Source organism: Haemaphysalis longicornis, unplaced genomic scaffold, assembly GCF_048455015.1.
Source record: "Haemaphysalis longicornis isolate Haplotype H1 unplaced genomic scaffold, Haemaphysalis longicornis Haplotype H1 scaffold_5, whole genome shotgun sequence".
NCBI lineage: Eukaryota > Metazoa > Arthropoda > Arachnida > Ixodida > Ixodidae > Haemaphysalis > Haemaphysalis longicornis.
The window spans coordinates 58,108,313-58,132,072 of NW_027526385.1; the positions used below are offsets into that span (position 1 = coordinate 58,108,313).

Sequence of the window (23,760 nt, forward strand, 5' to 3'; positions counted from 1 at the left end):
AATAGGGTCTTGCGCAAAAGAAACGACATTCCAAACCTAAGACGAAGTATGAAAAGGAAAGTGTTGGCGTTGTAAAGGCGTGTAACTAAAGAAACTAATGCTTTCCCCCACCCTTGCGGTGTTTTCTACTTTCGTGTCCGCGCTCCGTAAATGTGTAAGTTAAGAGTCAACGAACGACCCATACTAGAAGTTACTGTGGCGGCAGCTTTCAAAAACGAGGGCTCATTATTTTTACAAGCGTTGTTACTTGTACCCCATTCGGGGCCCACAGGCTTGCCCACAGTGTAGTTTATGAACTCTTTCTTTTAAAGCTGGTGAACTCCGCGTGACTTGATTTGTAGTAGCTTGTTGCCCACGCCAAACATTTTTGTGCAGTGTGTAGAATGACCACGCTAGATGAAAACTGATTTGATAATTTTCTGTACTTAGGGCAGCGCTGTTATCACTAGTCGCTGCGCCCTGATATGTGGGTTACATTCGCTTTACCCCCCCCCCCCCCCTCTTCCCCGCCGGGGGATTCGAATGGGTTCTTCTAAAGGGTTTCGTTAGGCTCGAAATATTTCGCAACGCAACACTAGTTGTAGAATAACGCAACGGCCTCCAAAGGAATTTTCGAGGGGAAACAGAAGCGTCGCTCTCCTACAATACGCATCGGCCGGCACATGAACATGTCTCGCAAATTATCGAGGGGGCTCGGAGCGGTTGTCAGCTCACAAAAAATATCGCCACGAAATCGAGGGAGTCAATAAAAGGTGTAAAACTGCACAGCTAATTGTGGTCAGGCCAAGCGCAGAAAAGCGAACAAGAAACAAAATAAATGTGAGTGAATACAGCGCAATAAATTAAAGGACGAACATCTGATTTCGCGATTATTAGGAACATATTTAAACCCGCAAGAAATTCTTTAAGTGCGGCGAAAACGGAAACGAAAATGTCCTGTTCGTTTATTTTGGGAAAAGCTGACTCCTGTTCATAGACTTCCGAAACCGAAAGCAAGCAGACGCTATCATCAGCCCAAACTAAACCAATCGTCTGGCAACCTAGCGCAGTGTTGCCAGAAATAAGCGGCGCACGCTCTTCGCGGCGGCAAGCCGCTGTAGCCGCTTGGGGATCGCTGCGCCGACGTCCACCGGACTGCGACCCCAGGCCGTCCTTTTGCGTCCTTCACTGCGTCCAGCCTCCAAATCGCCTGCTCGAAGCCGATCGCGCTGTGCCCAGCGCTAGCGACGTTCAGCAACCATGGCTTACACCTCGAGAGCCTGCGCCTGCTTGGTGAGCACGACTCCTTCAAGTTTCTCACGAACGTCTCGTCTCCCTGCGGGTGTCCACGTTTGACCCCGATTGGGCTCGACCCGGAGATAGCGTGCCACACTGCCTACACGCACAGAATGACTGGCTAGTTGTTCGTCATTAGTTGGTAATGGAGCTGCGAAACTAGCGTGAAAAGTCTGCGTTTGTAAAAGTCGTAACGTTGGGTATGGTCGGGCGAGACCGTGCAGGTATGTGCGGCATGTTGCAAGCTCGTTTTTCGAGTCTGGAATCACTCGCGAATGCATTGCATGCTTATTCGCCGGCCCTTTTTTTATGGTGCGTTAAAGCAACGCGAGTCGCAAGCTTTGTCTTGCACAGAACAAAATTTCACGGTCGCCTGGCTGCGGACAGCCGCAAAGCTAACGTTGATCACTTCGCCCCCTTTTTTCAAGTTCTGCTCCGGTGGCTTCGTGCGCCGTAAACTCGGCAAAGAGAAGGGTATCTTGTAGAACTACAAAAAGAAAACATTTCACAAATGCTTAGTTAGTTTATAAACTCAACTCCGGCGCAAAAAAAAAAAAAAAAAAAAGCGAACACAAACGCAGTGTGAGAGGTACGGGACGGGGTAATGTGACCCCCAAACTCGTGGCCACGCCTACGTCACTGAACTGACGTGGGTCACTGAACTTTATCTCACAAGGTCGAAGAGAAAGTGGAGCACTGCAGAAAGATAGGCCACAGCGTGCAGCGAAGCCCATGGAACCCTGGTAACCTCTGCGGCGTTTATTCGTTTCAGGTGGCACAGCGGTTTTTCATCCAGGCACGGGCCCTGCATGTCTCGCCGCTTTCAAGTGCGGCCGCGCAGGTGAAGTTCTGCATTTCAGTCTGTTTATATCTCTGATTTGTATCTCTGTTTATATTAATTTTTTTTTGTAGCGATCGCAGTAAACCTTTATACGAAGTGCTTCGTGGTTCCTGAAGCATTCTATTCAGATCAAATTAACTCCGCTTTTAACTAAATATCGCTTATAGCGAAGACAGTTTCATGTCCCCGATGGTGTTGGTTTAATGGGGGCTTACAGCTGTTTTTCTTTTAGTTGTGAACAGTAAACATCTTTCCGTGAAAATTGAAAGTTCTGGTTTAAGTTTGGTTGCGGGAGGCTTTTGAACAATTCAGAAGACATATTTTGACGCGCACTAGCTATAGAATGTTTATACCCCCTTCAATGTGTCTGTGGTTAGCTCAAGTATTTTTTATTTACTCTCCATGCTATATTAGTGTTTGGAATGTTGTCAAATATACCCTTCATTCAACTGCAGGTTGCTATCAGCAAGTTTGAGCCCGACCACTACTTGCCCTATGAAAAACTCGAGAAGAATCTGGAAATTGTTCGAAAAAGGTATGTCCACAAAAACTGCATCGTGGTTTGCAAGGCCCACTGCAGCCTTGTAGTTCTTGAAAAACAGCTGATGGAAATATTTTTCAAAAGGCCGTTCTAACCCACTTCCATTTGTGCTTTCTCTTCTGTGAAATTGTGTAACTCGGTTCACATCAAATGACGCCATCATCTTGTCGTCCCTTGTTGCTACAAGCGTTTATCCTGGCTTTATGTTGAAGCCCCCACCACAAATTAATTGCAGTAACAATGTTAAAACTGTCCACAGGCTTTATGCGAAGAGAAGAGCTTCTGAAATTCAATGTATTTTTTTTGTTAATATTTAACACGTGTACAGCATTATACACAAAAGGAGATTCCCACAGTCTTGAGACTGCAAGCAGACTTGCTCTAATGACAACGTTTAAAAAAATAAACATTTATACAAGCAGTGGTTAGAATTTTGCACTGAGAATGGAATACAAGCAAAAGGAGGGATCGCAGTTCTGCACTGAATGAATATGAGGAGAAAACAAAAGGGAGTTATATTGACTGATGTATGTTCAAGCCATCAGTTAATTAATGTATGTTTGATGTGCAGGGGAAGAAATTTCTCCAAAAAGCAGCTGACGAATGCACAGCTTGTTTGCCATAATTCATTTTAGTACTAGCAGGTACCCACTCTGTTATCACTTGGAACAGTAGCTTCTCAGCAGCCCAACCCTTTGTGTCTGCTTTCAAACTGATTTGCACTGGTGCAGCACTTGGCGAACTTGTTGTGCACTTGCTCTGCACTGCTGTTACACTTACCTGCACTGGTGCTGCACTTGCATTGCACTAACATGCACTGGTGTTGCACTTGAATGCTGACTGCACTCCCCCCGTGCAGGCTGAATCGACCCCTGACGCTTTCGGAGAAAATCCTCTACTCTCACCTGGACCAGCCCGCTGACCAGGAAATTGAACGCGGCAAGAGCTACCTTCGCCTTCGGCCAGACCGGGTAGCCATGCAGGATGCCACCGCTCAGGTGAGCCTGTGTACGCCAAGGTTGTTGGGCTTTGGCGCGTTTGGCATTAAACCACAATCTGCTCGCAGAGTAACAAGGAAGAGCATTCGTTTTGAGTCCTTTTTGTTTGCTCGGATGTGTCTGTAATTGTTGCGCTACACGTTGTGGGATTTTTACTCCGCTTGTGCCAACTTGTAGGTCCTTGTGTGAAGTGCCCGATCAAGAATGCAGGGGCAAGGCAGCATCAATCATAAAATGTGTGGTCTACAACTAGTGTGTACCTCGGAAGAAACGTGGAATCTTATGAAGCACCTTATGGGGGCATCTTGGGTCATTTCAAGGAGCCATGCAAAGAAGAATGGTAGAAGTAACGTTTAGGGATAGGAAACGAATAACACTGCATCTAGGCAGCAGGGAGATTAAATAACATTTTGGCAGTTACCGCTGTCGTATGTTTGTAGTGAGGGCATGTAGGTGTCTCCATCATATTTATTTGTCTATTCAGAGCATTGCTGTCCACGCGACGGTTTTATACGGTGGGGCTGGGGACATGGCAAAACATAGTGCACGTATTAGAACTGGACAACAGCAACAGTGTTACAGTAGGAAAAATTGTCAGCTAGAAATAGCAATGTTATCTGCCATGGCCAAATGTCCTTGAATTTCGTGTGCTGTGTACAAATGTATGTGTTTGTATTCTGATGAAAATATGCCCCAAGGTGTAACATCAATCAATTACTCTACTACATGTATACGTCAGGACCACTGAATCTGTTTCTCTGAGAGTTCTAATTAGCTGACCGGGTCAAAGATGCTTCTGGCATGCATGCACAAACACACATATGCACGCACTTGCAATGGTGTACAGTGCCTATATATAAAAAATGTCTACATGTCTGTGTTCCGAGTTATCTGCTACAAATTAGGACCTTTCTGAGGTTGTGACGGAAGTGCTCTTGCATTAAAAATTGACAACTGAGAAATTATTTTTGCGTCGTAAATAACAAGACAGTAGGCAAAACAAACCTACAAAAGATTTCATTCGCGTATTAGCGGGACACAGGAAAGTACTGGTTGGAAGTCTTGGGGTCTTCATCTTGCAGTGGACATTTATTTATTCATTCATTAAAGTACTCTGCCTCAGGTTCTCAGGTAAAGTACTCAGAGTACTTTAGAGTACTCTAAACTACTCAGGTAAAGTACTCTTCCTCAGGTTTTGCTAAGGTTCCTCAGCAAAAGGGGATTACAATAGGAGGGGGAGGAGGCATGCGTTTACAAGGAAGGGGCTGATGCTAATGATGGTAGGGGGTGTACCATTCAGAGCACCAAAGACATGCAAATGACGAGCTGATAAGCCAGGGGCAGTGCTGACGCAACAGCTTCAGCTGATGCAGTGTTCTCTTATCTCTCTGCTTTCAGATGGCCATGCTCCAGTTTATCTCGAGTGGTCTGAAGAGGGTGAGTAAGCAGCTGATAGCTTTCTTCTGCCTCATGGATAGCAGCTGCTGTGATGCCCTAATATCCGTGCTTTACGGGCGCAGGGTTAAAGACCTGAGCACTGAATCAACACTTTAGCTTCTTGGGCTTCAGTAGAAAAGGGGCTGCAGTTTTACCAAGTGTGATAGAAACTACAGATGTGAAGGCATTGAGTTTTTGATGATGAATATGCTATGGATCTGTCATCATATCTGTCAAGGTTCTGTCGTGCTTTGTCTATTTAAATTTATTTTAAAAAAAATTGGGGCAGCTTCGCACTCGCGGTGCGAAGACTGGACAAACCACGAAGATGGCGGTCCCTCCTAGTTTGGTTCGGTCAAGTTTTCTGCCTGGTGCCGTTGTTAGCCCTTCAAAGAACAATGAACACTTAGTCATTAAAATATGTGTACACTATATGCGTGCCCTCCAGCTTTGCGGTGAAGCTCTTAGAGTAGTGGACGGCGCAACAGTACGAGCGTTTGCTCAAAATTTTTGAACTCGTTCGCTGGCTGTCGTTCGGCTTGTGTGGTCTGGCATGTGGGACGCTAATTAAGAAGTTGATTAACGTTATCACTTCTCGGCCATTTTAGCCTCTTTCATTTTGGCATTACTTCTTCTCTTTGACCACCAAAACTGCACCACTCAGCGCAACAAGCGATAGAGTGAGTCACCCCGCGACGCGTTTCCGAAGCCATGCTTGTACCAGGTGTATCGCACCTCCTACAGGGGTGACACGAGTACCACCGGAGCGCGGCAAGGTGAAGCTATGCTAAAGCGGTGCCGGCACACGATGATGTCTTTTCTAGGCGAGGTTTTCCTGCGTATACTTGCTGGCCTAACCACCAGCTTACACAGCATCACTGTAAAGAGAAGGGAACACTCTAATACCCCTGTCACTCGGGCACTTTCAATCGCGATTGAGTCGATCCGGATCGAGCTCAATCCGGATCGGGCGCATGCTACACGGCAGTTTCAATCGCGATCGAGCTCGATCCCGCTCGAACTCAATCGTGGTTTCTCGAGCTCGATCGAACGAAAGCGGCGATACTCTCGTCCCCGCTCAGTAATGGCACAGAAAGTGACAACTTCAACTAACGCCACAAATTGTGTCAAATAACTTGACTCAGATAAGCGTGCGGTAACATTTCCATAGTTACGTATACCTACGACCGCGTGAAATTATAAGACGCCGGCCACAAGTACATTGTTAGCGCCATCTGACGTACACAAGTGCAAGCGGTGCAACTTCTTGATCGCGATTGAAACAGGCCGTGTAGCAGCGGCAGTGCGTCGAGCGCGCTCGAAAACTCGATCGCGATTCACTTCGATCGCAATTGAAAGTGGCCGTGTGACAGGGGTATAATTTTATTACCATGCAAGTTTTTCTCGTTTATTTTTTATTTATTTATTTATTTTTTTTTTTTTTTTACTTGAAACATGCTGGGTCAACATGCATGGGCCTCTGATCTTAACTCTTTCGGGACCGCCGGAAAAAGTGATGAAAAAGGGAGGTCGCGGTACAAATTTTTTATTACATAAAGCAAAGACACCATCCTGCCTTACCATATACCAAAATGCAGCTAATTATATGCTCTTTGACATACAATACCAAGTTTTACTTCAACACTGACGATAGAACCATGAAAAAATCTGAAAGTAAGAACTTCGTAAAAAAACTACAGATAAAGATAGAAAAAAGCGTAAATATAAAAATATTAAAACATAATAAAATTATTTCAGGATATACAAAATCTAACACAATGCTTTGTTTCTTCATCGCAAAAGTTTGATGCGGCTAGGTGTAACTGGTTTTTTGTTTTGTGTGTGATCTTTTTGGCACTAAGGCCATGGCTACGTTGTCGCCCAGGTACCCGCCGGGCTCTCGTCTCGGCGAAAACTTCATCCGTTTCTGCACTGGTGGCACGAGATCACCACCATAGGTAGTTAACACCCTAGCGAACAAATATAAACCAGCCAGAACATATTTCGAGCGCACATATTTACTCCAGAGCCAATTGAAACCGAAACCAACACCCACCTTTGAGCGCGATTTGATGTTCCAGGCTGATCGACACCCGAATCCTCACTCGAGCTGAAATCCAATCTCTAAAGCCACATTCCGACTCTTCACTGCCTCTCTTATCGTTAAAATCCACAGTAGAAGGCGAAGATATGCGAGACGAGACGAGGCGGATTTGTTATCGCGCTCGCGCGAGTATGACGCCATGTTTGTTTACATTTGAAACCACTGCCCGTCAGAATAAAATATCTGACGCGTTGCCGCCTGGCGATAAAAAAAGAAACTTCACAAAAGAGAAAACTCCAGTTTTCAAACTATCTCCTAGATGTCGCTAGGTGTTCCATCGAGCAAAAATTTGTATTCTGCAGGCTCACGAAACCATCGATCATATGTGATCGAAGGCCTATGGAGCGGTCCCGAAAGAGTTAATAGGAAATCTGGATCAGTCCCAATGCATTGTTCTTAAACATTTTGCACCTGATGCTCTGTTCTGACGGGGGATTTGGCACTTGCGAACAAAAGCTTTTCGGTGGCACGTGTTGTTGGCAGGTGGCGGTCCCATCGACCATTCACTGCGACCACTTGATTGAGGCCCAAGTTGGTGGAGCCAAAGATTTGGCCAGGGCCAAGGTAAGCTCTTTTGTCTTACTCGACCATTTTTGGCACATGCGTACGTCTATAGACACTCTTGAAAACTGCACTAAAAAAAGAATTAAGGGTGTGCGAATACTCTGGTGTATGAGTACAAAGCCGCCTGTGTGTTTTAGGTTTCGGCGCACGTTAAAGATCCCCCCACATGGTCAAATTTAATCCGGAGCCCTCCACTATGGCGCGCCTTATCGCCTGCGTAGTGTCGGCGCATTAAACCCTACAATGAATGATGAATACAAAGCCAGTGGCTAGTCCCTGAATGTTCCAATTTGTGAATCAAATGTCTAGGGTTCAGGGTCCCGGAATAGTTGGCTCATTCGGCAAATATGCTTGCTAGAGTTTGAAACACACCTTGTTTTACTGTCACATGCGTTGTCTTGCACACCTGTTCTTAACTCTTTCGTTACTGCGCAAAATTGACCAATTTTGAAGGGTCTAACAAAACATTTTTTTTGTGCTATAAATATTGGTTAGGCACACATTGCAGTGACATAAAATGCAGATTATTCCACGCGCTTTCTAACGATACCAGTTTTAATAATGTTTTCCTAAATAATAATTGCGAAAAAAAATATCAAATTTGAAAATTTTGTCCACGCGTCGCAGAAAATAAGAAAAAGTAAGTTGTGTATAATAAACGACCAGTAGTAGAAAAAAATTTAGAATGTACATTTTGTAGGTAGACATTTCAAAAACCTGTCCTAGAAAAAAAATTGAGTTGCGCAGTGCAATTTGTGAGATATAAAAAAAATGTTAGCGCGCGTGGTGCCCGTGCCATGTGGTGAAGCCCAACCACTATTTCAAATTTTGCTATTTTAGATGGTTCTCTGGAAGAAATTTGGTAGTTTGACATTATTAAAGGCCCAAATTAGCCTCCACGTGATGTAAAAACACCTTGTCAATGATTATGACCGGCACAATATTGAAGGCAAGCAAGCGATGTGAAAAAAATCGGCTTGGAGTTGAGAACCAAACTCTTTGGTGGATGCTTGTTGACGTTCTGATGATCACTTATCAGTCAGAACTTTCATTTGCAGTTTATTATCATGTTCTGACTCACTATGGTAGCCCTGCTTGCAGGAATAAGGCACGATGCGCTAGAATCATGCCCAGCAAGCTTTCACCAAGCCGCCGTCAGGCTGTGAAGCGAGTTCAGCACCTCGAGCCTACACATTGCAGCGCCACCTAACAATTTTGAAAAGAAACAAATACAAGGCTGTTGGAGACTTCGTCAGAATAGATAGTACTACTAAGAAGCGACACTAGACCTCCGGAAATACCTCGTATGAAACCGAAACTGGCCTGTGAACAGCTGGTGGTGTTCAAGGCCAATTGGAAGCGTTCTCCTCGTCTGAACTGATACCCGACGACTTGGTGTTATCGTTTGACTTTCAGCGGAAGCTCTTATCGCAAAAGCAAGGCGTAGATAAAGTGGAAGCGCGAGCGGCATGCTTGTTTTGAGGAGCAGTAGCGGGGAACGGAGGCGCCATGGCAAATGAGCTTGTAGTTGGGTAACTGCGTAGTAGCGCCAAATATGAATTTCGCAATGCAAAAACGAAACCGAAACTGCTGGAAACTGGTTGAAAATGGCAGGCACACTTGCTAGACATGCGGGGGACCATCAGAAATAAGCTTTGGGAGAATAAAGCTGCCCCTTTGACCGAACCAAAGATCATAAGTGAATAGCTGGGGCCATTTTCAAGTAATTATCACCTCTCAACACTGTCGGATTACAAAGTTGACCTCATTATTTGGTATTTGACTTGCCAGAAGCCTTTTGACAAAAAAATATTATGGTAATGCAGCCTAACCACGATGTGCATCCTTTTTTCTCAAGTGCAGCAGCCACGCCCCCTTCCTCAAAAACACACGCACCTAAGCTCGCAAAAAACGCCGTCAAAAATCTCAATGTCGCCGGAGCGGGAAAATTTAAACTGATTCTAGAAGGGCAGTGCCTAGACTAACCACAGGCCGCATTAGGTGTACGAGAAACAACTACAACATGTTGAAATAGGCAATATAAATCATCGATCACCGGTGATCGATTTGAATAGGCGTGGTAACGAAAGAGTTAAAGTAATTACTGAGTATTTCTGACACTGTAGCACGGTAGCTTAATTGTCACCTTAACACAACAGAAATGCTTTTGTGATTCCGTATTTGATTTGAGAGCTGCTATTCGGGATTTCCACAACCCCGGCGAAAACGTTGGATACTACTAAAAGCTGCCAAACTGGGTGGCTGTTTCCCAGCTTGAAAAGTAAGTGAATTCTTGTGCATAATTCAGTGCTTAAAGTTTGTTTAAACTTTCTTGTGGTACTTTTCTGTACAGCCTTTTCTTGTCTTCACTGAGGGTGGCTAAAACTCAGAGGCATAGTAATTTAATAAAGGTGACACATTTTTGGTCTCGAGATAAAGCGCTGACGACTGCTTGTGGTCAATCTGAAGTGAGGGCGTCTTTTGTATCTGTTGATTTAGGCCACTTGCACAATTGTAGGCAAAGTAGAGGGAAAAATTTTTTTCGGCAATTCACTACTTTGGGCCGACCCATGGCCTGCCAGGATCTCGAAAAGGTGTGGAGTGGCTGTACATTGTACTAGCAGATATTTGTGGCTAGTTAACGTTGGACACTTCAGTCGATAGTTTTGCCTCACTTTGCCGATTCTGCCTAGTGACTTTTTCGCGAAAAAAAGAAATAATAAGGGAGAATATGGGAAGGTTTTACGTTAGCTGGATGGTACAGTAAGCAAACTGCATCTTCTCGGGCCTTGTGTCTTATCAGGATCTGAACAAAGAAGTCTACAACTTCCTGAGCACGGCCGGCAGCAAGTATGGTGTGGGCTTTTGGAAGCCCGGCAGCGGCATCATTCATCAGGTGAGTGGTACCTCTGGTGGGGGGAAAATAGTCCCTGTCTGATATTTACTTTGAGACTAAATTTTACAGCTTGTTAAACTTGGTGGCACCAGTGGCAAGGAACCATTTTGGATGCCCATTTCAAGCCAAAGTTTAACGATTTATAAAATTAGTTCCAAGTGATGCATCAAAAAAACTGCTTCTTATAGTGCATTCACCAGTATTCGTAGTATTAGAAAATATGAAGAGTACAGTTTTATGACTAACACTGTATTGTCTATTGTTACTCCAAAAATGGCTTATTATCTCTAATTATCTTGGGAGCTAACTGACTGACTTGAAATATAATGGCAGATTTGATATCAGTCCCAAAAAAACGCAGCAAGACTGACAAGTTGTACAATTAAAAGAAATTCAGTTAAGTTCTTTCACGTTAGAAGAAATTGTTTTCGGACCCATGTTTCCCCTTAAGCTGGGTTGCGTGACCAGTATGATTTACTTTATGCATGATCAGATAGCGCTTTTTAACCGGGCAGTGACCTCTTAAAGTCGAAACCTCTTTCTTTTGAGGCCTTTGTTTCTCGTGAAAACCACTCGTCGTTAAACACGACGAAGTGTGCTGTAACGTCCGGGTTATGGATTTGCTGTAATGGTTTATTTTGATTCCCGAGGAAAGCCCAACCCTTCCATGTGCGCATGCATTGTCTTAGTTATATGTTTTTTTTTTTGTTTTTTTTTCTCTCCCCATGCAATTTTGCAGATTATTCTGGAAAATTATGCTTTTCCTGGAGTGCTACTCATTGGCACAGACAGCCACACACCCAATGGAGGCAAGTTCTGTTATTTTAACCTCTTCTTTCCAAAAATACGAGACAAAAATCTTGCACCCTGGGCCACTTATGCTGGATGCTGTACAGGCTGTTGAATGGTCCTGGTTCTAAATAAAATGATCCTTATATGTAACCTCCTTAATTGGCTGCAACTGCATGTTGAGTACTGTACAAAACGAAGAAATACTGTTGCGTAATTCCCACTTCATCTTTTGGTGTGAAAAAGGAAGTAATACACTGCCACTTCGACGCTTCCTCTCGGAGACCCAGAAATTTTAGAGTGCTGTGAAAAAAATTTGCCATCCTTTACTAAAGAAAGTTGAAAGAGGCACAAAAGCTAAAAGTGCGCCCAACCTTCGCCGAAAGTGTGTACAATCGATCGTCAAACCTTCAAGGACGTGAATTGCGAACAAAGAACAAACCAGTGTGACGATTTTTCGTGCACTGAGTAAACGCATCTGCGAACAATCTAAAGGTATACCGATATGTGAGAGAAGTGTGAAAGCTTCGTCCAATCCTAGGAAAGTGTATGCAATCGCTCATCAAATCTTCAAGGACCCAAATCGCAAAAGAAAAACGAGCCCACGCGATGATTTTTCGTGCACTAAGTAAATGCATCTGCGAACGATTTAAGTGTACACCGATACGTGGTTTATGAGATAAAGGTGTACATACTATTTTACTCCTGCTTCATGATCGATGCGTGTATTGTCTTATCTAGAAGCGTTCCTTTTTCCAGATTTTTGAATAACCGTTTTGACAGAATGAAACCCTGGTTTCACGCACGCACCATGTGTCCAGAGGTCTTCTCAGAGGGTTACAGTGGACCAACTGGTCAATGGGGAAATGCATTAGTTTTTTGATAAAACACCATTGGTGCCACTAAGAAAGCTTTCGCTTTAAAAACAAAAGGAACGGTCTTTGCTTAGGGTTAGGGAATGTCATGCACGCAGTTTGAGCTTTATGGACTACTCAGGCTACTGTGGTCAACCGAAGGAACCATTTGGATTGAACAGTATATTGTGCGGTCTCCGATGGGCTGTCCGTTTTTTGCAGGGGGCCTTGGTGGCTTGTGCATTGGTGTGGGCGGAGCAGACGCCGTCGATGTCATGGCCGACATTCCCTGGGAACTGAAGTGTCCCAATGTCATTGGCGTCAAGCTGACCGGGAAGTTGTCCGGCTGGACATCGGCCAAGGGTGAGTGGCCGATCGTGGAAATTACACATTGCAGCTCCTTCGGACTTTTTTTTCTCAGAGGAACTAAACTGAGCTATTCCTTTCCTCGGATAGTGGCATGCGGTTTTCATTGTTGCTAGCAGCCTGCTCACCCCTGCCGTTGGTGATTAGTTTTTTTAAGATCTTCTTGCGCCTTAATGTGAAGAGGTCTTTAGATGTTTTGAAGGTGCAAAAATGCTTGAGGTGTAAAATTAGCTGCGTCTTGTATCGTAGTTTCGGAATGGTGCACCACATTAGTTAAGACGGTCTCCCATACATTTTGGGCTTAATTTGTAACAAGGGCACCTCGCAAGGCTAGCAGTTTTCACACAATGAAGGCTAAACACTTCAGTGGGGAACATTTTTGGGTTTTCGGGAGGGGGATGGGATGAGGCCGCTGATTCTTCCTGCTACTGATAACTATTTTTCTGTTGTAAGTGATGCATCATGCCTAGAGTCAAATCTACTCTCACTATGTGGATCAGCCATCTTGCAATGTCCATGAAAATAAACAAACAAGGGCAGTTAGTTGGAAGCTTAGTCATGCCTACTGTATCCCAAGGTTCATGTTCTTTATTGCTGAATTTAGACTACTTTGCAAAACTTTTTCCTCCCTTTATTATGCCCTTGCTCTTTTTTTTTTCTCCTGTTAGTTCAGCTCCCCTTAAAGTGAAATTTTAAATACACGCCTCTGTGCATCGTCATTAAACATAGATTAATTGACACAGCTGTAGAACAGTGGGGGTACTTGGTGGCACACATTTTTGGGCAAGTGTTTACTGATGATTGACACCTGCAGATGTCATCCTGAAGGTGGCTGGTGTCCTGACGGTCAAGGGTGGAACCGGCGCCATCGTCGAGTACTTTGGCCCGGGCGTGGAGTCTATTTCGTGCACAGGTGAGAGCCCAAGCTTGCACAGGCTTTTGTACCACCATTTTGCATCGTTTGGTGCATGATTTGCGCTATTCTTTATAAAGCTGTATTTATGAACTACGCGATGCTTTATACGGCTTGGCAGAATGAATTCGCTGCAAGTGGGTCAGTTTCAGGCCAGATTAGTTCCAGGTGGCTGGTCTGTTTGTATACGATGACAAGGTGCTTGTAACGCTAGGGTACGAACATCCACTGATCAAACTTCTTTCTGCTAATAGTTGTTTCATTAAGTTCTGTGCTGTAACAGCGGGCAGTTGAGGTCAATTTAGCATGCTCCAAGCGTTAAGTGACATTTTGTTGGAGGCAATGTGTCCTGTGCACGAACTTCTTGTCTCCACGAACCATATTGGAGGGGAGGAGTTGATTGATGTATGCAGTAACAGCATGTCTTCAAAAAGGAAGCTAAAGCTGTTCTTGGAACAGACAACGCAATTAGTGGAATTGTACCATATGCTCATTTAAGCCCTGAACTGTAATATTTGCTATGTGAATTTTTGCGCCTGAAGGTTCACTATTCAGGTTGGGAATCTCGCCCTCAGTGAAGTGGGCAGTATGGTATGATGGTATAAATTTTTTATGGCATGCAGGGTGTTAATTTTTGTATTTGATGGCCTGGATGCACGGTCATGGTGGCATATTGTCCGGTTTTCTGCACTCACCCACATGCATGACACCAGCATTCACAATAGCATCTCTGTGTCACCTCGAGTGAATGTTTTGTAACCATGTACAAATTTGCGACTATTTGGGGGCTTGAAGGAAGTACCCACAAAATTGTCTTGAAATCAAAGCAGGTGGGCTTCACACCGGAGTGCTCCCGGCATTTGTTTTTCTATTTTACCACCCGCTCCTGTCTGGTCATTTTTATGGCTTCTAATGCATTACCAACTTTTCTGACTACCCTTGTAGTTGGTGTCATTGTTTCGGAGGTTGTTTTGGAGATAAGTTTAGAGCATGCATTGTGAAGCAATGTTTGGTAGCATTGGCTGCATTTAGCTGCATTATGATTGGGGATTGAGCATAACACTGCCCAAAGATGCAGACAGCGTTTCTTTCTTTTTCAAATCTTCTTCTATTACAGTTTCACCACTTTCTCCTTTCCTCTTCCTTTCATCCAGGTATGGGGACGATCTGCAACATGGGCGCCGAAATCGGCGCCACAACGTCGGTGTTCCCGTACAACAGCAGGATGCGGGACTACCTGGCAGCAACCAATCGCAAGGGTAGGTCACTGCTCTCCTGTTGGTGAAACATTTACTCCACGATGTTTCCAATATTTCCTCAAATGCAAGACAAGATCGGGAACTTGCAAACCATTTGGGCTGTGCTCTATAACTATGAGGAGATAAATGAACCAACACCTTTGGAAGGCTAATTAGGTATTCTTCATTGCTGCGCCTTTGAAAACGTTGCTTTTCTTTGTGGCTAATTTGTCATGTGATGCAGTCACATGTAAACCAGTCTGTTGTTCTACGAGACTAGCTTTGTGGCTGATGGTATTGGGAGAAAAACGTGTGAACCAGCTTATCCGTGAGGCCTAGCTGCTGTATGGGGACTGCAATTGTATGGTATGAGCTTGTACTCATTGATTGATTGATTGAGCAATCTTCCCTTGTCGCAGACATTGGCGCCGCCGCTGAGTCCCACAAGCAACTGCTGACGCCCGACCCCAACTGCAAATACGACCAGGTTATTGAGATCAACCTCAATGAGGTGGGGGTGCCATTTGTCCTTGCGTGACACTTATTTGCTTATTGCACTTTCTGTACCAAAATGCATGCCAAGTTTTGGGGATTAAAAGCAGTGTTAGCAGTGTACAAGCTAGCGAGGCGGCGTTTGTAATGGTATAGACTGATTGATTGCAGTGTGATTGTGATTGTGATCTGAAATGTTGAGGTCGCAGCTTGGAAAGTGAATGAAGCTTTCTGCATCAAGAGGGGGAACTTGCGCAGTGTTAGCATGCCTTCTTTTTCTTTCACACAAGTGATTTCCTGCCTTGAACCCTGCACGTTTTGTGCATATGCTGTTTCATGGGAAAGGGCGTAAATTATTTTAATAAAATAGTTGGGATTAGTGCCTGTCTTGATTTGATGATTGATTGTGGGTTTTAACGTGCCGACGCAACGCAGGCGATGAGGCGCGCCGTAGTGGAGGGCTCCGGATTAATTTTGACCACCTGGGGATCTTTATCGTGCGCCGAAATCTCGTACACACGGGCGTTTTTGCTTTTCGCCTCCATCAGAAAAACGGCCGCCGCGGCCGGGAATCGAACCCGCGACCTCGTGCTCAGCAGGGTTTGAACTGTGAGCCCACTGTTAACTGTGTGTGGAGATAGGAGAAATGGAACTTCGCAACTGATAAGATAAGAGGCAGTGTGCCCAGCAGGTGCGAAAGATTAGATAAGGGGTGCGGGACTGGGTAGAAGCAGAGTTGTCGACAATAGCTTCGGCCTTCATTTTTGAGTGTAGAGGGGATTGATTATTTGATGAGCTGTACACCCTACAGTGCTTTTATTGCCCAGAAAAGTGTGAGATGGTTCTATTGTGTGGCCTTTATAGACTGAAACATCGCTTTAACGGGCTATCACAGAAGTAATAGCGTGCTTGATATTTTTTTGTGTGGGCAGTACATGGGGTGTGAGTTGCACACACAAAAGTATGGTGAGCAGCTTGTATTCAGTTACGAGTAGTTGAGTGAGCAGTGAGTGTACGCCTTGTTTAGATAATAATTTTACCGACATTGAATGGTGTTTTGGCATAGAATGCAGACCTTTTTGCCACAGCACTGTACATGAAGCCACGTGTTGTATGTCTGCCGATGAAAGCTGAATTTCTGATGGAGACAAAGCTGAATAAGAGAAACGTCTGTGTGTACGAGCTTTTGTTGCACATTTGAAATCACTGCGTTGTCAAAACTAACGTGTTCGCTAGGTGCAGTTTTGGCAAATCAACTCCTAGTTCAAACTTCCAGTAGACGCACGCCTCTGGATTTCTTGACCTTGGCACTCAGTCTTGCACCGTTGTGACTACCAGACAGATCAAACCCACTGCGCTCCCCAGAGTTCTAGTGTACATGCAGAGGTGATTTCAGGACTGGGCTTCTATTAGCAAATTAGGAGCCCGTAAGAAACTGCCGCATTGGTCGATTCAAGCCGGGCACGTCGGTGCTTCTTGTTTCATCACACGACATCCCCGTTTTATGCTCGTTTGATCTGCACTGTTCTTCCCAATTTAGTGTCAATTCGCCCGAATTTGAAGTCTTGTGCATCATCATTGCATGCCTGCCAAGGGGGCTGCACCCGGTGATAACAAAATCGAGACAAGCCATGCCAAGCCAGTTTCCAAACGGACTAGCATCATCACCATTGGTCGTTCTTCTGCCCTCTCCTTTCAGCTGGAGCCCCACGTGAATGGTCCCTTCACGCCCGACCTGGCCCACCCCATTTCGCAACTGGGCAAGAATGCTAAGGACGCTGGCTGGCCTGTCGACATCCGTGTCGGTAAGTGGCGCCGCCTGCGCTCCGCGGGGAGGGGCAAGTTACGGGGTTGCCTTGCATGCGGAAGTTGAGCCGAAAGTGCTTTGGGCAGTTCATACATCGTTATTGTTATTCACCGGTGCTGTGTGATGTGTAATTTGCTCTCATTTGTACCTCTTTCAAGGCAAGCTTTAAAGGGGTCGTGAAGAGAAAATCCATTTGTCCTTGCTTAATTTTGTCTGCTTGAACGACCTTTTAAGAACATAAATCCCAAATATTTTCACGATTCATTGCTTCTCGAGTTTAGGAGGCGCCTTTGAAATTCTTGTTTTGAGGCGCATCGCAAGCGACCATGCGCACATCGTTGGTCGGCAGCACAACTACAGGTTTTCCCGCTCAATTTAATCCAATCGTCATACAATTTAATCCAAGCGCCAGCCAATTTAATCGAAACACCATCTAATTTAATCCAGGTCCCAGCAAATTTAATGCAAGTGCCAACCAATTTAATCCAAGTGCCAACCAATTTAATCCAGCTGTCCGAAGATTGTGCAGGGGTGTTTTGTACAGTTAGGCACAGCATTGCAGACTTTGTTGCGCGTTGTGTGGTAAAAACGTGGTGTTTCTTGATCCATTATGTGCAAAATATCTTATGCAAACAGCTTAATAAGTTAATATACATTTACTAACACGCGCAGACCGTTGCTGTGAGCAGCTCGTCTGCGAGAGTGCCATTGATAACACACGTCAGAAGTATCGTCTGATCTTCGCATAACAATGCATTCAGAAGCTCTTTCGATAAAGACACAACCCTTAAATGCCCTTTGCAATCTGATTTTCAGTAATTGAATGCTTTTCTGTAGCGTTAAGCATTATTTCCGAATTATAATATCGTCTGCGAGATCATCAGAAATATCGCCTGCTGGCAACAGAAGTGTCGTCTGCTCGCTTAAAAATACACTGGCAAATCTGCTGGGGTAACATTACGCAAGCAGACGATACTTCTGACAATCTCGCAGACGATCAGCACACGCCACCAGCGGATCAAACAAGACTGCTCTCCTGGCCTGCGGCTGTTAGTAAATGTCCATTAAGCTGCGCGCATATATTTTGCACAAAAGGCATCAAGAAACACCATGTTTTCATCACACCACACGCATTAAAGCCCGCAAAGCTGTGCCTAATTCCGCACAAAACACCCCTGAACAACCTTCAGAGAGCTGAATTAAATTGGTTGGCACTTGGATTAAATTCACTGGCACCTGGATTAAATTAGATGGCACTTGGATTAAACTGGCTGGCTCTTGGATTAAATTGTATGGCGATTGGATTAAATTGAGCGGGAAAACCAGTAGAGTGACGTCACGTCAAGTACATTAGATTAGAGAGTTCAACGCGTTCAACGTTTTTTGTGTATATTGTTCTGCAAAGCTGCAAACCCGATATTTTAAAAATAATGCATCCTTTATTCGTTGCCAAAAAACAGTTTTCTATCCACGTGAGCGGTGTCGTGACTGCTTCAGTTGTCTGGCAACCATTGCAGCAAAACTCAGACCTACTGGCTATTTGTACAGCTTGTAGCGCTGAATTTCACGTTCTTTTGCCTAATTCTCTTTGGAATCTTACCTTTTTTGTCTGAAATGGCACAGAACTGCTAAGGCAAAAAAAAAAAAAAAAGTGCCCCGTATGCGATTCGAACTTGCGGCCTCCGGGCCAGCCCAACATTGCGGGCAGCCTAGTCGGATACTTTATCCACTACACTACCGACGAGAGAAGTGCGCGTGGCAAAGAACTGCTGTATAACAGCCTCTTCGCATTTGTAACCCAGAAGTCTGTCGTGTTTTCATAAATTCTAATCAACCCAGAGCTTTAACCGCCAACTTACTGTTGAACGCTTCTGCAGTAAGCCAAAGGGGAGCGTATGCAATCAACGAAACAGCGTTAGCAGCATTGTTTATTGCAGGAAACAGGAAAGCAATCGTCGAACTGCGTGATGGCGGGACTCGGCGCTGCATCGCTGCTTCTCGCTAGTTATTGTTGCGCTTGATGAGTAAATGATGGATGGGTTTTAAGTTCCGGCTACTCGAAGTTCCTTTGATAAACATGTTTATGTAATAAATTCTCACTTTAAGCGTTCGGTCATTTATCTCGTCAGGTCAGACGTTTCATGCTCGCGCATCTCGCGTATACGGGCTACGTGAGACAGATGTCGGCATACTTGTGCAAGAATATCGGCTAGCAAAACGACACTTTAGACTCGTGCGAAACAGCATAAACAGTTTACGAATGCAGTTTAGGTTAAACGTGGTTACTTCTGCTTGCGCCACTCGCCCGCGTTGTTGACTGAAAGTTCGACCATGTTGATCAGTCGTAATAGGGATCAGACATCTCCCCGCTCAGTTGCAGGGCGAGTTTTATCATGGCGCCAGTGTTGTAGCTTTAGCTGACCCTTTGCGAGCCCGCCCTGTGCCGACATATTGTGCAGACGAGGGAGAACAATGATTGGCTGCTTACTGACTTACTGAAATGTCACTTCACGAGTTGAGGAGGAAAGCCTCGGTGAAACCGAAACTGCATTTGTTTTCCTGTTTGCCGATATCGGGCAACGAAACGGGTATGCATTGTTTGTTTATCAAGGTTCCACGGTTATAAGCGCACACACAACACAATTTTTTGGAAATCTCTTCACGACCCCTTTAAAAGTGCTTTCTGACCTAAGGGGCACTCGCTTAGCTGCTCAGCAATAAGCAGTTGGAACTGAGCGCCTGTCAGTGTTGCACATGTTTGGCAGCATTCTGTCCTGTAATCCACCTTTCACTGAGCACTGTTCTCAGTGAAGTGTGAACCAAAAACCAACTAGCTCACAATGAGCTACAACCTTTGTCGAAAGTTTCTAGACCGTGCCAAATGTTAATAGGCCACGAAAAATTGAACATACATGCTTTTCTCTCGAGTGGAACTGAAATCTTTTGTGCCAAGATGCTGGCAAAAGCACTGCCCTTTTTTTTTGTCATGAACTAATTTGGTCACTCTTGAAGGTTGAGCCTTTGCTTTGAATTCTTTGTTGCCCAGAAACATCTACCTGGCCTAGAAACTTTGGTAAATACTGTACTCATTCCTCCTCGCACCTTCCTGCTCCTTCAATTGCAGGCCTGATTGGCAGCTGCACCAACAGCAGCTACGAGGACATGAGCCGGGCAGCCTTCCTGGCCAAGCAGGCCCTGGACCATGGCCTCAAGGCCAAGTGCGCCTTCACGGTGACCCCCGGCTCGGAGCAGATCCGGGCCACCATTGAGCGGGATGGCCAGTCGAAGATCTTCGATGCTTTCGGTGGCATGGTGCTGGCCAACGCCTGCGGCCCCTGCATCGGACAGTGGGACAGGTGGGTGCATTCTGACGAGGAGGGGTGCGTTTCCTACACCGCGGTGGTATGATGCATCTGGTTGTAGCGACCATCCGGTACAACTGGTCAGCAGCAGTCATTTCCCCTCTGGTATTGCTCGCAAGTAGAAGTGGGTGTTTATCCGCTGTGGTTGCTTGGTGCATCTTGTTTTAATGGCTGTCCAGTATGGCTGGTCAGCTGCACTCATTTTGCGCACTCCCCTCTGGCATTGTTCACAAGTAGCGGGGGGGAGGGTCAGGCATATGCGTGCACACAGGGGGGGCAGGGGGGGCGGCCGCCCCCCCTAATCATCTGAAGGGGGGCGCCAAATTTGCCCCATACCTTGCCGATGTAACTCATGAAAGTAAAAATTTCTGCTCAGAAATATTTTGTGTTGCAATTCCATCGCATTGAAATAAAAATTTTATGAGCATCCCTCTTTGCACTGCGTTCGGACCGCTAGGCCTTCAGTGGGAAGAGGTCGGGAGTTGATGTGGGGGGGGGGGGGGGGCGCAGCGCTAAGACTTTGCCCCCCCTAATCAAGAACTCTGCGCACGCCTATGGGGTCAGGGTATCTTGTTTCCGAGCACAAGATAACATTTGCAGTTCCTTTTAATGAGGTCTACTCACAGATTATGTCATCCAAACGCTTGACATTAGTGTTCGGGTGGCATAATTATGTATGTGACCTAACGACACTGGAATGAATTGTGTTGGAGCTGCACGATGTAAGGGGGGAATTACGTTCCATCCCTCCCTCATTCTATAACAGAAGTGAGGCCCTTGATTGGTTGACCTTGCCTGGTAGCTGGTGAGTCTCAACAGAAGAGGCAGGGGTAATTGAATGAGTGCTAGCCTGCAACTTTATAATTAGAGGCAGCTTTAAGAAAGCCCCTATTTTGGTGGAACCTTTCTCGTACATACGCAAGAACTATGGAAATAAACAATTCAGAGGCACGTATCCTTGCAAGCTGTGGCTGGTACGCAACTCAAACTTGTTAATTTGTGCTGCATAGATTTTAACGAAAAATGGACACTAGGAAACGTACACAAAAGTTTGCCATCGTACAGAGGGAAAACGAACTAGCAGCACATTCCCATACACGGTGCATTGTTTGTAGTTCATTTGACTGCGTGCTTGATTAAAGAAATGTCATGCTATTTTATAGCCTACCGTATTTACCCGATTCTAACGCGCCCCCAATTCTAACGCGCACCCGATTTTCCTGGCAAAAAAAAACGAAAAAACTTGCACCTCCGATTGTAACGCGCACGGGACTTTCTGACCCAGACAAACGAATGAGAGAGAAATGGGCGATTTATTTCCCCAAGTAATCTCACTCGTCTCACTCCTCGTCGCTCTCCGCTGACCACAACATCTCTGCCTCGGTGCCTTCGAGCGCGTTCCCGATGCCACACTTCTGGACGAACGTTCAACCATGGTCTATGGGATCGTGGCCCACGCCTCGCACGCCCATCCCGAGAGCTTCTGCAGAGGTGCACGCTTCAGCCGACCGCTCGTTTTGAACGCGTGGGAGCCGCTGCTGCCATTGCTGTTATCAAGCGCTCAAGTGAAACGATTTGACGATTTGTGTGAACTCCGATAGAAAAGCCTAGGCGCCTAGGCTTGCTGCGTCCGAAAAATCGTTGCTAAAACCTTTGGCGCCATCTTGAGATAGCGATGGCGATTGGTGGGACGAAGTTTCCGCTGTTTCAGCAGTTTCGGTTTTGTATCCGATTCTAACGCGCATGCCATTTTTCGGCCTATTTTTTCGGAAAAAAAGTGCGCGTTAGAATCGGGTAAATACGGTACATTGAACACTTTGACTCTTCATCTTGTCACGGAATAGTGATGCCTCCGGCATTGAGGGTGGTCCTCACCACTGAAATAATACCGTATTTACTCGCGCAATGAACCCACTTTTTTTTTCAGGAAATTCGGCATGAATTTGGGGGAGGGTTCATTATGCGGGAAAAAATTGCAACAGTTTTAAAAGTTGAAATTTCATATAATAACGTTGCTCGGAGAAGTGCTGTCAGAGCCTTGCCAGTTTCGTAAAAACACATAGGTAATTAATCGACGAGATTTAGGGGAAATCCCCAAGGGGGAAACCCCGCTGGACCAGGTCGAATTTTTCTTCAACTGCGAAGTTTCTTAGAAAGCTATATAGCTTTCCTTTGTAGCGTTATGGCTGCGTTGAGGTGGATGTCAAACTTTCCTTCGTGTGTAGGTAATTATGTATTCAAATTTATTTTTTATTCCCGGCATGCTAGTGGCCACTAGTTGCCCCCTACTCACCAGGGAGCTGGCCTCCTTACTGAAATCGCTTGCCACCTCACATTTGTTGTCGGGCCACAGTGCACAGTCTGCCATGCTGTCAAGGCACTCCAAAACTTCTTCTCCCACTACCGGAAACTTCCCTCTTTGGGCCCACAAAACACATGACGATCCCTGTTCACTGCCCGAAAGCCTCGTTTTCGCCCGTAGCGTACACGTGGTGGGTCAACAGGGAAGTGCCACACAGCCACACAATTTCCATGTGCATCACCACATGCTCCACCACGGTCAGTTTAAATCTGGCTGCGTAGCTCATGTACTGGCCCATCGTGCGGTGCGCACTAGGAGCACAAAAAAAAGGTCTGAACACAGCTGAACAACAAAACCACGGAGCGTCATGACGAAGTCGCAGAACAGCAAGAGTAGAGGAGTACAGAGTACATTTAGTGCTTTGTTCGCACGCCGCCAAAACCAGCCAGAACAGCAATGAGCAGGGAAGGAGTGCGGAGTGCGTTTTGCGCTTTGTTCGCTCGCCGCAACGTTTTTATGGCGCAAGAAGGTTTGTATTGTATTCTGCAGGTGGTGCTCCGCAAGCGCGCAATTTTTAAATTGTGAGCCACGGCGTTGGCGCCAACATTTCCTGCTGCTGTTGAGATTTCTTTTTGTTGGAATGCGTTTTTAGCATTTCTGCGCATACTGTACCGTGATATTAAGTTACTGCAATCTTCTATGGCATCAGCAACCATGCTGAGATTAAAAACATTCCTGCTGCATTTTTTATTCAAAGTGACAAAAAAGTAAATTTTCAAGAAGACAAGTGGGGGGGAGGGTTCATTATGCGAGTGGGGTTCATTACTCACGTAAATACGGTATCTTTGCTTATCAAGTCATCAAAGACAAGTGGGTGTATTTGTGTGTTCCCTCCAAGAAGGAATCATCTCTGACTTTTCCAAACTATGGCTTTTTCTTCTCATTTAGGTTTTGTCAAGCATTGTGTAATTGTGTATGTGC

The 23,760-nt window shown here is 45.4% G+C and overlaps 1 protein-coding gene across 1 annotated transcript in view; it reads left to right on the top strand.

The window, feature by feature from the left end:
• The first annotated feature begins 1,060 nt into the window (after positions 1–1,060).
• Positions 1,061–23,760, top strand: part of LOC144138267 (putative aconitate hydratase, mitochondrial) — a 40,708-nt gene continuing 18,008 nt past the window's right edge. The window contains exons 1-14 of the mRNA XM_077670454.1: positions 1,061–1,272; positions 2,048–2,116; positions 2,572–2,651; positions 3,517–3,655; positions 5,054–5,092; positions 7,680–7,760; positions 10,564–10,656; positions 11,396–11,465; positions 12,522–12,662; positions 13,480–13,578; positions 14,733–14,837; positions 15,236–15,327; positions 17,008–17,113; positions 20,240–20,471. Of these exons, the coding sequence (XP_077526580.1) occupies positions 1,240–1,272; positions 2,048–2,116; positions 2,572–2,651; positions 3,517–3,655; positions 5,054–5,092; positions 7,680–7,760; positions 10,564–10,656; positions 11,396–11,465; positions 12,522–12,662; positions 13,480–13,578; positions 14,733–14,837; positions 15,236–15,327; positions 17,008–17,113; positions 20,240–20,471 (1,379 nt within the window). The 5' untranslated portion in view covers positions 1,061–1,239. The remainder of the gene's footprint in view (positions 1,273–2,047; positions 2,117–2,571; positions 2,652–3,516; positions 3,656–5,053; positions 5,093–7,679; positions 7,761–10,563; positions 10,657–11,395; positions 11,466–12,521; positions 12,663–13,479; positions 13,579–14,732; positions 14,838–15,235; positions 15,328–17,007; positions 17,114–20,239; positions 20,472–23,760) is intronic.